The sequence below is a fragment of the Ovis canadensis genome, chromosome 14 (assembly GCF_042477335.2).
Source record: "Ovis canadensis isolate MfBH-ARS-UI-01 breed Bighorn chromosome 14, ARS-UI_OviCan_v2, whole genome shotgun sequence".
NCBI lineage: Eukaryota > Metazoa > Chordata > Mammalia > Artiodactyla > Bovidae > Ovis > Ovis canadensis.
Genome location: NC_091258.1, coordinates 45882017 through 45897206, shown reverse-complemented (window position 1 = coordinate 45897206; position 15190 = coordinate 45882017). Strand labels below are relative to the sequence as shown.

The 15190-nt window shown below is 40.3% G+C and overlaps 1 protein-coding gene across 1 annotated transcript in view; it reads left to right on the top strand.

Moving 5' to 3' along the window:
* CDH11 (cadherin 11) overlaps positions 1–11986 on the top strand; it is a 150788-nt gene extending 138802 nt beyond the window's left edge. The window contains exons 12-13 of the mRNA XM_069548936.1: positions 7392–7643; positions 10179–11986. Of these exons, the coding sequence (XP_069405037.1) occupies positions 7392–7643; positions 10179–10675 (749 nt within the window). The 3' untranslated portion in view covers positions 10676–11986. The remainder of the gene's footprint in view (positions 1–7391; positions 7644–10178) is intronic.
* Positions 11987–15190: the final 3204 nt, after the last annotated feature.

Below are 15190 nucleotides of genomic sequence, written 5' to 3'. Positions count from 1 at the left end.
TGCAGCACTATTTACAATAGTTAGAACATGGAAGTAACCTAGATGTCCATCGACAGATGAATGGATAAAGGATTTGTGGTATATATACACAATGGAATATTACTCAGCCATAAAAAGGAATGCATTTGAGTAAGTTCTAATGAGGTGGATGAACCTAGGACCTATTATACAGAGTGAAGTGAGTCAGAAAGAGAAAGATAAATACCATATTCTAACACACATATATATACGGAATCTAGAAAAATGGTACTGAAGAATTTATTTACAGGGCAACAGTGGAGAAACAGACATAGAGAATAGACTTATGGACATGGGGAGAGGGGAGGAGAGGGTGAGATGTATGGAAAGAGTAACATGGAAACTTACATTACCATATGTAAAATAGCCAATAGGAATTTGCTGCATGGCTCAGGAAACTCAAACAGGAGCTCTGCATCAACCTAGAGGGGTGGGATGGGGAGGGAGATGGGAGGGAGCTTCAAAACGGAGGGTATATATGTATACCTATGGGTGATTCATGTTGGTTTGACAAAAAAAGAGCAAATTCCTGTAAAGGAATTATCTTCAATAAAAAATAATTGAAAATATTTTTTAAAATAGAACAAAAAATGTTTGTATGGAAAGCAGGTTTGGCTTGGTAAGGAAAGATAGCCAAGATAGATTCATCCTGATTAGACCAATTGGCAAACATCTTTCTTTCTTCTTCTTTTTTTTTTTTTTGGTCTAAACTAATGACAATTCTTTTTCTGATGAGCAGCACCAAAAAGCATCCAAATATGCTTCTAGCTTTTCACTTTTATAATTTAAAGATAATCAAACAGATTTCTGTGGGACTTTTCCCCCCTTAATTGCTTCAATATGGAAGATTCTCTGTTGGCAGATCAAAATGGCAGATGGCTTTTAATGCCCTGCCATTTTCACTGTATAAATAATTATGTTCCTTTTCTGCCTGAAATTCACTGCCGTGGTTTGTCCAACACAGAACACAATTTATCTGGAAACCCACCCCCTCCTCAACCTAACAGAAGGATAAATAGGTTTCTTTGGTGAATTAGATAGATTATTCTTTCAAGGTTCGCTCTGGTCACTGACTTAACCCTTGGGATTTCTCAACTCACTAAAAGTCCCTAAATGTTCATCTCCCACTGAATTCCTTGGTAGTTTTCCTTTTCTAAAACCAAGAAATACATTCCTTTCTCCCTCCCTATCACCAAGAGAAAATTATCCTCTAACAAAAGTGGAAGGAGAGTTGATTCTAAGGAATGTGATAAACTACAACCTGAAAAGTCTATTGATACCAACAAAGAGTGCACACTTAGATGCCTCCTATACACATCAATTCAGTTCAGTTCAGTCATAGCCAACTCTTTGTGACTCCATGGACTGCAGCACACCAAGCTTCCCTGTCCATCACCAACTCCTTGCTCAAACTCGTGTCCATCAAGTCAGTGATGCCATCCAACCATCTCATCCTCTGTCATCCCTTTCTCCTCCTGTCTTCAATCTTTCCCTGTATCAGGGTCTTTTCAAATGAGTCAGCTCTTTGCATCAGGTGGCCAAAACATTGGAGCTTCAGCTTCAGCATCTGTCCTTCCAATGAATATTCAGGACTGATTTCCTTTAGGATTGACTGGTTTGATCTCCTTGATGTCCAAGGGACTCTCAAGAGTTTTCTCCAACACCACAGTTCAAAAGCATCAAATCTATGTGCATATACACACGCACATAGGCAATTGTTCCCATGTTATTTGTTGTGTTTTGAATTTTGAATCTCAGTATCAGAGATATAATTAAAAGATTATAATCTCCCTTCCTCTGTAGGATGTAGGCCTTCACTTACAGGGGAAACGTTATAGCCATCTGAGTCTTGGATCAAACAATTTTCTGCATTAATATTTTAAGGCTAGTCTCATAGAATTTACCTCCTTCAACTGTTTGTTTTTCTAGCTCACAAAACACTGCTGACCAAACAAAGATGAATAAGCAAGGTTCTTGCCTTCAATGATGTTACGGTCCATTGGAGAAGACATACATTCAAACAGTTGCCGTAGACTGTGAAATATTCAATATGAGCAATGACTACAGGCAGATAAGTGGCTCATATGGTGTTTAGAAAGACAATAAAAAATATATACAGAAGCTATTGAGTTTACCTTTAAGCATTAGTCATATTAGAAGTTAATGCTACAAACTTTAAAAACATTATTTGAAATTTCTATTATTTCAGTCCCTCCCTCAGATTCAAGGTGTCACAAATATTGCCATCAAAAATTAAAATTATTTTTTCAAAAATCACAAATGTAAATGAGTACCAAAAAATCTAAATAACTAGACTTTTCAATGATGTCTTTTGTACAATAATTCTATAACATGTGTCTTGCTGAAATTTTAAAAGTTTGAAACTTCACTAAATACTTTTGGGACACACTTTATATATCTATATTTTTTTCATTATCCTGATAGAGCTATTACCACATATATAAGGGAAGTAGAAAAGACCCAGAGGAACATAATCACATAATGATTATTCTACCAGGGACTGCATAACTGTCTTCAAATGTGTGGAAGCTTTTAATGGGGTGGATGGATTTAGTTTGTTGCTAAGATTGGAGCAGAAAGGGTAAATTAGGTAGATTTAGGTCAGAAGTGAATTAAATAAGAGCAAGGCTTGGCCTAGATCTTTTACAGTCTCAAGCGATGGGCTCCAGTAGGACGCAGACAGTGTCTGTCTTCACAGGCTAAAGTATTAATATCTCTGATCAAGTTGATCAGTAGGGGGATCTTTAGCTTTGGAGAGGAGAGCGACAAAGGAAAAGAAGTGGTAAGGAAGAGTGTCTCTGGCTAATATAAGATAGCCACCCAGTGCAGCTGATGTAACAAAGGCTGCTTCCCTATCGTAATTTTCCCTTTTAATATCCTTTGTATATATCCCTCCCTTGGGTGATATCATCATCATGGCCCTTACGTTTGCATCTCCAAACTGGTACCATGGAGACCATCGTTATGAAGGACTTTTACATTTTGTTAATGTAATCACAAAGTATGCAGATAAAAATAGCATCCAGTTAGGAGTCTAGGTTGTAGACATAAAAATTTGAAACCTGAATTTATTTACCATTAATAGAAATACTACAGTTTGTACAAGACATGTACTAGTAATTAATGACCTCGTTTGCAAGTTTTTGCCTAAGTGGGCGGGGCGGGGGAGTGGAAGGAAAGGCTTCCGTGTTTGTGGACAGGGAGGAGAATATAAGGTGTCAGGATGAAACACCAAGGTGATTGAAAAGCATGTTCTTACCATGGGAAATACTTTACCCAGAACTGAAGAGCATGAACTATCTTCCTACCTCTGAAGGATGCGCCCTTCTCTGTAGGCAATTGCATTCAAGGCTGCAATGACATTTCTAAGAATTCACTTTCCTCTCTTTGCTAGTATGTTTCTCTTCCTCATTAGTCTACTGTACAAAGAGGAGAACTTCCAGAAAAGAATTGATATTTACTGGTCATCTGCAACAGCCTGGCACTGTGCTAAGTGCCTTTACGAATGGAATCAAATTTAACCCTAAAAACTGTTAATTTCCTGGATGAGAATATAGCAACTCAAGACATTTACCTAATATGTCTAAATGTCAGGCAATTAATATGTAGAAGAGTCATGATTCAAAACCAGATCTGTTTGACCCCAAATACTGAGATTTGCTCTTTGGAAGCTTTATAAAGGAGAATACTTTGGCCACCTGATGTGAAGAGCTGACTCATCAGAAAAGACTGAAGGCAAAAGAAGAGGGTGGCAGAGGAGGGGATGTTTAGATAGCATCACTGAGTCACTGGACACGAATATGAGCAAACTCCAGGAGACAGAGCAGGATAGAGGAGCCTGCAGTCCACGGGGTGGCAAAGGGTTGGACACGACTTAGTGACTTAATGACAACAACAACAAAGGAGAAGGATTTGAGAAATCTCTTGATGAAAACTCAAAAATCAATAGAACATTTGTCATTTTCTGCCTCATCTTATTAACCATGGAATCAATTTGACATTTCCCTGAAAATATGTCTTACAGAAGCTCTTATTTTTTTTCTTGTGTCACCCATACATCTCAGAAATGTGTATGTCCAAATTGAGGGGACCCTCCCAAAGATGGATATAGAGTAGCTGGCTAATTAAAATAATGAGAGAATTTGTAGCCAAACCTAGGATACAAAAATGATTTCCTACAGAGGTTTTATTATTGTTGTCAGTTTGTTTCATTTTCTATTTGTTTTTCTAGAGTTGTTTTTCATGGAGTCCCTGCCTATAGTGGTTCTTTTTGTTACTAAAGGATCAGTGGCCAGAGTGGACAGCAAGAAAGACCATCACAGGACACGGTGCTGTCTCCTCTGATATGGCCCTCCCTGCAGCACCATCCTCCCACTGGTGCTGATGTCTAGATCTAAAGGGGGGATATTGTATGCATTCAAGCAACAGCAGCCACCTAAGTGCCAAGCTAGTCTGGTTAGACATGCTTCTCCTCTAACTATGCCTACCCCTCACCAGTTCACGAACTCTGGAGGACCTGGATTCTGGTGCTGAGTTTTCCAGTAGAAGGATTACTGAGCTTCCTGGAAGCACAGCCCAGAGGACAACCAAAGATTTTTATTATTTGGTCCTAATCTCAACCCCATGAGGCATGCTTGCTATCCACTTGTGTCATTTTAAAGATGAACAAGTAAGGCTCTGGCAGGACAAATGACTCATTCTAAAGCATGTGTTTGGACTATGCCCAGGAACAGACCTTCAGTCCATTTATTTTCCACCTCTCAAACTAATCTTAAAATCCATATGTGAAACATTTTTAAAAAGTTCTTGAGATTCTACTGATGAATCACTCAGAGACAATAAATGGTTCAGTCAGCTGGGTACTTTGATGAGCTTTCATTTCATAGTTTCAGTGTGTCTGAGAGGACTCAGCTGTTCAGAATATGAAACATCTTGAATTCACAGGCGGGTGTCCTGCTCAGATACATGTTTTCCACTAGTGTTTGATTTTCAATTACCTTCATGTATCAGCCAGCCTGCTGTCATCTGGAGGTACAGTTTTGCATGGATTGCACACTGAAGAGTAGATTTTTAAGCCATGGCCTCCACAGGTTTAAAAACAAAAAACAAAAAACACTCAGGTCACATTCCCACCAAACTGCACCATGGGTAACAGGGTGGGACTCAATAGATGACATCTCTTGGGGATGTCATTCATACCAGAGAGGTATATTTGACCTAGCAATTTAATTAATTTCTTTTCTTCATAATTTTTTTTCATATTTATTTTTATTCATGATGGCATGGCATTTGTGATATTTCAGATCATTAAAATACAGTAAATATTTTAACATTTAATTTGTGAAAGTCTTACTTGAATTCAAATAAAATTATGAGGAGGGAAAAATAACATTCGAAGTAATTTATGTAGCTATGTCAATTTTTGTGTTTGTTAAGCATAGAACAGTGGGATAGCCTACAATAGGAAAGCACAGTCAGCAAATGGAATGTTAAGTGTACCTTCTATTTGACCAGCTTTTTAAAAAACTCATGATTTTTCATAGTACATGTAATTTTTCTCCAGTGATAAGAGCAATATATGCTAATCAGACAAACTTCAGAAAATATAGAGATGAGGGCGGGCAGTTCTGCCCTGTTTTGATTGCAAGATTGGCAGCAAAGGGCAGAAGATCTATCACTAATAAGTCTGCCAAAAACCAGCCAGCACACACACCTTAGCTCCTGCAATACTCAGAATATCTGTTCAGTCCTAAACGAGACTGAACCTGGTATAGATATTTTTTTTTAATCGCACACAGAATATGTTACATTTTCTTTAACCTAAAAATATGAATTCAGCTTTTAGATTCTAGGATAATTTTTCCTAGAGCGAATTCATGGTACTATCAATTCATTCAAAGCAATGGGCCATCATCTTGGTCATAATCTTGCTATAAATTACTGATTCCTACCTCACAAAATGAGGCATGCCATATTGAGTGTGTGTGTGTGTGTGTGTGTGTGTGTGTGTGTGTGTAATTTGATGGAGCATATTCAAAACTTCCACTGTTTTATAATAGCAATGTTTTCCAAGCGCAGAGCATATGGTCTAGAAAAAATCTTTTTGGCGGGTAGAGATATGCAGAAAACATGATGAGGAAGCATTTGGGAATAGGTTACAAAAGATTGAGAAATACATGAAAACCAACATCTGGAACTTGGGTGAAACCTTTCCCAAAACATGGTTACAACATTTGTTCAACAAATATTTGTTGAATGTCTGCTATGTGTCCAGCACTGGAGGGACTGAGATGAAGCAGATAAAAGCCCCTGTTTTCCAGAAGTCCACAGTCTAGGAGAGAACCAAGTGTTTTATGCCAACAAATAATGACAGAAGAGTTGGGGACTGATTTTTATAGGAATGTACAGTGTGCTGGGTCCCAACGGAGATGGGGAGAGAGGTCTAGAAAGGTGACTTTGGATTTAGTTTTGAGGCTTGAGAAACTCACTTGTCATGATTAAAGGAACTTTGGGTGGATCGGAGAGCATTTTAAAGCAAAGGGTCAAAGTCAAGGCGTACAAAGAATATGGTGTGCTGGGGAACAATCATTAAGTTCTGCACAGCAGGCTGAACTGGGGTGCGTGGGAGACAGCAGGCGTGAGCCTGGAAGGCAAGGTTAATCTAGATCAGGGAACCATCTGGTGATCCACTGTGTAGACGTGGGCTGCGTTGGGTAGGCAACAGAGAAAACATCATTGTTTTAAGCAGGAATGATATTTTCATCTGGGTGGCTGATGTTGCTTGAATTTTGGAGAAACTATAAACCTGCTTCTAGGTTTATAAAATATTTTTATTTTAAAGACAACATTTCCCTTTAGGACTTATGAGTGGGTTTGCAGTTTGGGCAAGATTTGAGAGTGGATTACAAATCTCTCAAAAAACTAACAAAAACTGGCCAAAGGCTTGTCATGAAGTTGGGAAAGTGCACAGTCGCTTATCTATTTGATTGTATCCTTCACTAACAGAGTGTGGTTGAAGCCCATACGTCCTTGTATTTGAGGAAAAGGACAAACACTCAAACAGAAAACGGTGTCCTTACCCAGCCACTGAAAGCATTCATCCTGACGAAATACAAAAGAGCCAGTTTCTGAATTTTGTTTCCAGATGGGACAAAACTCAGGGATCTTTGTCATGCCAAGTGGCAGCGGCTTCTGTGGATGTCTAGATTAAAGAACAAGTGGGGCAGTTCTGGTTGTTAGCCTTGGTGGTGAGAAGCGCACACTCAGATCAGCCAAGCTGAACGGAGCAGTGCGAAGGCTGTGACTCCCTGGCCTTGCTCTCCCAGCGAGCCTTGTCTCCCCTCTTCCCACAGATAATACCGCAGGGGTGTATGCCCGGCGCGGAGGGTTCAGTCGGCAGAAGCAGGATTTGTACCTCCTGCCCATCGTGATCAGTGACGGCGGGATCCCTCCCATGAGCAGCACCAACACCCTCACCATCAAAGTCTGTGGGTGTGACGTGAACGGGGCGCTGCTGTCTTGCAACGCAGAAGCTTACATCCTGAACGCCGGCCTGAGCACCGGGGCGCTGATCGCCATCCTCGCCTGCATCGTCATTCTCCTGGGTAAGGGATCTCCCCAGCCACCCGTGGGAAGGGCCTTTCATCCAGAGGCCCATCCTTGACACACGTGTATTTCCCAAGTTATATGTGCTATATACTGTGGATGCAACTTGGGACAAAAAAAGAAGTGGCATCTGCCTGGTCATCTATTTCAGGGTGTGGTGGGGGAGCAGGTGACTTAGCAAGCATTAGAGCAGAGTTAGGGGAACTTTGTATTGAGCAAATTGCTGGCATCACCAGACTGCTAGCAGAGTACATCTGGGGGCATCAACAGGGGACCGGGTAGAACATCAGAATATTTTTCAGGAGAGGAATTTAGGCAGAGACATAGTATATGAACAACCATTTGCCTTACAAGAAGAATGAGAAGAGTTAGAGGTAGAAAGAGTAATTGTGATGTCAAAGACGGTCTATGGAGGACTCAAGGAACTGGATGAACACTGGCCTGGCTGAAGCTGGATCTTGGCTCTCTGCCACCCTCCCCGCCAGTTGTCATATGTGATATCTGGGTATATGCCTCAGCTCTGAGGGACCTGGGAGAAGCTTTTCCTGCACTTGCCCGCTGAATTTGGTGCCCCTCTTCTACATGTCGTCCCATCTATAGTTTACTCTGTAATAGCAGGAAAGCCTCAGGAAGATTGCATCAGTAGTCCCAAAGTCTCAGAACTCATGCATGACAAAAAAGTCAGGATTCAAACCTAAGTATGTCAGACATCAATTTATACTTGTTCCATGATGGCTAGTTGTCTACTGAATGAATTAATGGATCCTCGATGCATAGGGAAGAGCCAAGGAGTTGAATTCAACAAATAGTTAATGAGCATTTTCAGGATACCAGGCCCTGTGTTCAGCCGGGAGGGGTAAAGAGAAGAATTGTACAAGATCTCAGTGATCAAGAAGTTCATCATCTATTGAGGAAAATAGGCATGAGCAGATACAGAGGCACATGGTGAGTGCCATGATTGGGATATGAACATAACAGGCAGTTGGGGGCACAAGAGTAGAAAGTTCCTGACATGGAATGGGAAGGTCAGAGACATCTTCCTGGAGGATGTGACACACCTATCAGATGCTGAGTGTCCCATCTGAGGAAAGGGGCTGGGAAGGATGGATAGTCCAAGCAGAGGGGGCAGAAAATATAAATGTTCTGAGAAGTTCATAATTGAGTCGGGAGGCAGATGTGTGAACAATGTAACACGTGTCATGGTGATGGCCAGGTGGGATTCATAGAATGGATACCAGTAGTCCTGTCTGGTATCAGAATGGGATATCAGGAAGGATTTTTGTGATGAAAGATTAAGAGTTATCCAAGCAAAGAAAGTGAAAAGGAGTGATCCTGGTGAAGGTGTTGTTAGGAACTAGGCACAGGGGAACACTGCCTAATGAGCACTGGAAGCCATTCAGAGTCTAGGCAAATGCACACCCTCATCCTCCATCTCACAGTGATGGTGGATCCAGAGGGGCTCTAAGGTCACTTGCCAAGTTCAGTCACAAACATTTTCTGCAGTTGCTGCAGTCACCACATTTTCTAAGTGGTGTCTGACTCTTTTATGACCCTATGGATACCATGTGACCCCATGCCAGGCTCCTCTGTCTATGGGGTTTTCCAGGCAAGAATACTGGAGTGGGTTGCCATTTCTTTTTCCAAGGGATCTTCCCGACCCCTGTCTCCTGTACTGGCAGGTGGATTCTGTACCACTGAGCCACCAGGGAAGCCCGTGTGTTCCAATGAAAGACTGCAGAAGCCTCTTCTGGGGAAGTGGGGCGGGGGCCGGGGAGGGGGGTGTGGTTGCCAGAGGAATGAAGCCGTGGCTGAGCTTTCTTGGTAAGCAACTCTGCTCACTTACCTAGATGGCCTGAGTTTAGTGGAATCCCCTCTCTCAGAGAAGAGACAATAACTGGTTTCATCTGGAGTTTCAGCTGACACTGTTTTCTGTTCAAACAAATACAGAAGATTTGTCATTTGTCTGTTGGTCTTTATAAGCTACCTCTCTTCTATATGGTGGTCTGAAGAGAGTCTAGCCATGCTTATGATACAGTTTCTTATAAAGGTATAGTGGGTTCAGTGCTGGCCTCACCTCAGAGCTCTTGCAACCTCTTTTAGAACAGGACCTCAAGTCTCTCGTGTCCTCATTTGTAAACTTTGGAGAGGCAGTGCCTTCCTTTGCAAAAAGAGACAGGTATAACCCACATTTAAGAGGCTGCAGACAGACAGACATATTTAGAATCTTCCTAATTCTTTGGAAAATGACTTCCAAATAGTATCAGATTGATTTGTAAAAAGCTCACAATAGTTCCAACTTGCCAGTTTGTTTGGATAATAATATTTTCCTGGCAGCGTTTTTGCAGAGGAAGAGACAGGTGGAGGCCAGCTTTTGCACAACTTTGAGGATTCCAGGTAAAGCACTCATTTCATAGACTGGTCCCTGTTCTGAAGCATGTGTACAGCATGCTTTAAGGTAAGCAGAGTTCCCCTGAGAAAAGAACCCCAGAAGACTGGACTTAACCTTTGCTTCCTTTCTTTGTCTTTCCCTGTAGTTATTGTAGTGTTGTTTGTGACCCTGAGAAGGCAAAAGAAAGAACCACTCATCGTCTTCGAGGAAGAAGATGTCCGTGAGAATATCATCACCTATGATGACGAGGGCGGTGGGGAAGAAGACACAGAAGCCTTTGATATCGCCACCCTCCAGAACCCTGATGGTATCAATGGATTTATCCCTCGCAAAGACATCAAACCTGAGTATCAGTACATGCCTAGACCTGGGCTCCGGCCAGCTCCCAACAGTGTGGATGTGGATGACTTCATCAACACGAGAATACAGGAGGCGGATAATGACCCGACTGCCCCTCCTTATGACTCCATCCAAATCTATGGTTATGAAGGCAGGGGCTCTGTGGCTGGGTCCCTGAGTTCCTTAGAGTCGGCTACCACAGATTCAGACTTGGACTATGATTACCTACAGAACTGGGGCCCTCGGTTTAAGAAACTAGCGGACTTGTACGGTTCCAAAGACACTTTTGATGACGACTCTTAACAATAACGATACAAATTTGGCCTTAAGAACTGTGTCTGGCGTTCTGAGGAATCTAGAAGATATGTAAACAGGTATTTTTTTAAATCAAGGAAAGGCTCATTTAAAACAAGCAAAGTTTTACAGAGAGGATACATTTAATAAAACTGCAAGGACATCAAAGTGGTCAATACTGTGAAGTACCTTTTCTCACAAAAAGGCAAATATTGAAGTTGTTTATCAACTTGGCTAGAGAAAAACCACTTGGCATACAAAATATTTAAGAGAAGGGGAAGTCTGAACAGTGAACTCACAATGAAGGGAAATTGTTTATGTGTCATGAACATTGAACTCTTTTTTTTTCTTCTTTTTGTTTTTAATTTGTCAAAGATGCTTCCACAAAATTAGAAAGGACAACAGTTCTGAGCTGTAATTTCGCCTTAAACTATGGACACTATATGTAGTGCATTTTTAAACTTGAAATATATAATATTCAGCCAGCTTAAACCCATACAATGTATGTACAATACAATGTACAATTATGTCTCTTGAGCATCAATCTTGTTACTGCTGATTCTTGTAAATCTTTTTGCTTCTACTTTCATCTTAAACTAATATGTGCCAGATATAACGGTCTTGTTTCAGTGAGAGGCGCCCTATTTCTATGTCATTTTTAATGTATCTATTTGTACAATTTTAAAGTTCTTATTTTAGTATACATACGAATATCAGTATTCTGACATGTAAGAAATGTTACGGCATCACACTTATATTTTATGAACATTGTACTGTTGCTTTAATATGAGCTTCAATATAAGAAGCAACCTTTGAAATAAAAAAGATTCTTTTTTAATTCTGGGTTCGATTCTTAACATTGAAAACAATTAAGTATTTCTAATTACCCATTTATAATTCTAATTTAAGGTATTTGTGATCTTTTCATAACCCTATTTATGATCTGTTATAGTCTGCTGATTTTATTGTTTATTTAAAATTGGATATGTTTTACAAAATTTTTTTTTTCAGACAAGATTCTGTAACATTGTGTAAAGCTTTTTTGTACATTCTTGGTGTTAGCTTCTTAGCTTTTCTTCATACACATCTTCTATCAAAGAAGGATGCTAAAGATCTAGGTCAGTCTATGATTTTGCAATACTTGTTATATAATATGCACTTATCTTGTATATCAGTAATTTGATGGCTATGAGAAATGAATCCATGGGGGAATGAATCTATTAGAACTCTAAAGTTCAAAATGTGGATGTTATTGCCCCATACCGAGCATTTGGGGATTGATGGGGGTGAAGAGTAAAAAATATACATTTGCCACATGTAGTTATCAGATCAGACCTCCAGTGTTATTCTATTTTTCCTTACTTTGATCTTGCCAGGCTATCATAATGACTCTGACAGTTGAAACTGTTTCTTTTTCCGTTTATAATTGTAACTCCTTTTAAAACAATGTGGCATTTCAAAGTTTGATCAAAGAAAGAGCAATTCATTTCTGAACCTTTGTTCTAAAATATGCTTTGGGCCATAAGCTCAGAATGAGGGCAGGGACCATGGTGGGATTCTGAGGTCAATGCCATTTGTGGGTATGCCAGCAGTCTCCTGCGGTCCCATCTTGCTGCCTAGGGGTTGGGACTTCTGTGAAGGATGCTTCACCTGCTCTGTGGGGCCAAAGGTCAAAACATAGCAATACTTGGGGGAAGAACACACAGGTCATTCTGTGCTGTAAGCGCTTTTTCTTTCCCCTAGACACAGGGCACGTGCTTTCTCTTGGATTGCAGATAATTTTTAGATTGTCTTCTCTTTTTTAAACTTTATTGTGGGAGTTTGTTTCAAGCAATTTCTTAATATCCTGCAACAGACTATTTTTATGACTCAGTCAAAATGCATACAAAGAGAAATGTTTTGATGAAGTGCTCACTTCCATATTCCTTTGCGTTTGAATCAAATTGTCTGAACACTTCAATGGAATAAATTCTGTGGACGATGTCACTTTGGAATCTTTCATTTCAGTGAAGGATTGTACACTCTCAATACTTCCATAATGACAAGTTTTGTTCATTTTTTATATAGTTTTTGTATTCCAAAGAATATTTTGCTAGGTTTGCACAGATCTCCAATTGAATTTGAAGTGAAGAAATAATTCAAAAGGAAAATGAATAGCACTTAAACAAGTATACAGCTGTAAGTAACCCCGTCACTGTGGATGATCCTTTTTTCTAGGAATGTATTTGGATTAGATTTGACAACTACATTTTCACATTTTTGTGTTTAAATTTTTTAAAAGGCTGTTTACTTTTTCAATAGTTAAAATACTTGTTTTTCATTTTTTTTCCTTTTTATCTTCTTTTTCACTCTAAGCCTCTATTGTTTGTAGAACCCTCTTAGAAGCTCTCAAATAAAGTGTCTTTCCTGACTAGTGGAGTCCTTTTTCATTTGGAACATATCCCCTTAAAAGCAAGCTTTAGTTAAAGTGGTCCTTCCTTATTTCAATATAAAGTAATCACTGCATTATGACATGGATTCAGCTCAAGAAAGGGCGCTGCTTTATTCTTCTTGTCCTTCAGTGGTAGGCACTGTTCCATCCATCATTCATTCACTCATCAAAACGTATTTTGTAGACCCTGTAGTAGTTTCTCAAGGATACAGAATGAAGAAGCTTCCTTGATATCTTCTAGTCTTTCCAAACTTGTTCCAAAATACCTATCCTGTTAATCACCTGTTCACCTCTGTACCCACCTACCTCTCCAGTCAATGCATCTGGCTATTTCCTATCCTTAAGGGTTGAGGGAAGGAAACAAATCAAAGGCCTAACAGAAGACGGTGAGATGCTGACTGTGAGATGCTGACTGTGAGTGGAGGACCTTTCTGGATAGATCCTGTGTTTGCTAAGTTGCATTTTATGAGCCAGTGTTCCTGGCATGATGGGGAAAGTAAGAGAGCAGATGATCTACATTTCTTGGAGACCTTATTAAAAATTACACACTCAGGTTCCCCAGAGAGGATGGCCTTGTGAATCAGGTGGGACCTGGTCAACAGTATTTGAAATTGCTCCTGGGTGACTATGCAATGTCCTTCATCTCTTTGAGAGCCTCTGGAGGACAGCAAGGGGTGAGTTGGGATCTCTGAGAAGAGTATTGAAATCTATCTGGCAGGCAGTGTGGACACATTAGGATTCTATAAACCGAGAGGCATGTCAGGAGGCTTTTTATGAATGTCAAAATGTGACATAAGTATTCTAAAGTAATTCGGTGAATTGGTGATGGAAAAGACTCAAGGCTTTGCTGCTTCTGCACTGCTGTCAACTTGGCCTAGCCCATCATCATCTCTGACCTGAAGGATGGAAATAGCCTCTTAAATTGATCTCCTGTTCCCAGCTTCTCCACAAAGAAGCCAGAGGGATACAAACACCCAACTCAGACCACCTGACTTCATACCTTAAACCTCTTCACTGGCTTTCCAAAGTCTTAAATATTGCTTTACATGACTAGTGCCTTGCAAATCTCACCAACCTCACCTTCCTCCATTCTCCTATCAGTGCACTGTGATCCAACCACCCTGGCAATCTATTACTCCCTCATACAGACAAAATGTGCCCCCCTTTCCATCTAAAGTGGTTCATCCTCTGTTGGTCTCCTTTGTATCGATTACAACTCTGTAAACTTATTTTTCTTATTGGCTTTTCTTTTGCCTTTGAGTCTGAATGCCCAGCCAGAATGTAAGCCTCAAGCGGGTAGAGGTTTTGTCTTCCTATTGTATGCCCAATGCTTTGCATTGTGCCTGAAACACAGCAATCAATACTTGGATGGATGATGGTACCCAACGTGGCAGACTGATTGGGATTGGATGACTGATGAGAGAATGCCTGTGTGATACTAAGCTTTCTTTACCTGAGAAATTGAGTGGATTGTGATCTTGGTATCTGAGATTGTGAATCTAAAAGGAGAAGTGGTGTGGGGGCAAAGAAGTTGAATTACGTTTGGGTTGGACTTGTAAATTGCAGGTGCTTCTGTGGCAGCTAAGTGGAACTAGGTAATGAGAAATATGGATTTGCCATTTAGCTCACTAGAGAAGTAGGGCTGGGCATGCAGAGTAAGCCTTATCAAGGGGGTGAAGTCTCAGGAGTGACTGTATGTCTAATTGGGTTTCACTGCTCTCTCCCAACTATAAAGGAGTGTTTTGATGGTAATGTTAAGTCCCTCTGGTGTTGAAGAGTAATGCTGGCTTTAGTTTTATTAATAAGGATAATTAGTAGGCATAAACCTTATTCATGTATGTCAAATGCTTTGAAAAATAAGAAGAGGATATTAATTAATGCATTAATTTTTTTTCTTCAACTAATGAGGCTTTTTTTTTTTTTTTTGAGCCTGTACTGTGTGGGAGAATGTGTATTAGATACACGACACTGATTCCTGTGAGAAGACAAAGGATATGCTATGATCCTCACCTTACTAGACCAGAGAGGCTAGACATCTCTTCAGCGCACACACAGGAAGTGATTGTCAAAGCTGGATAGGAATGGATCCTGTT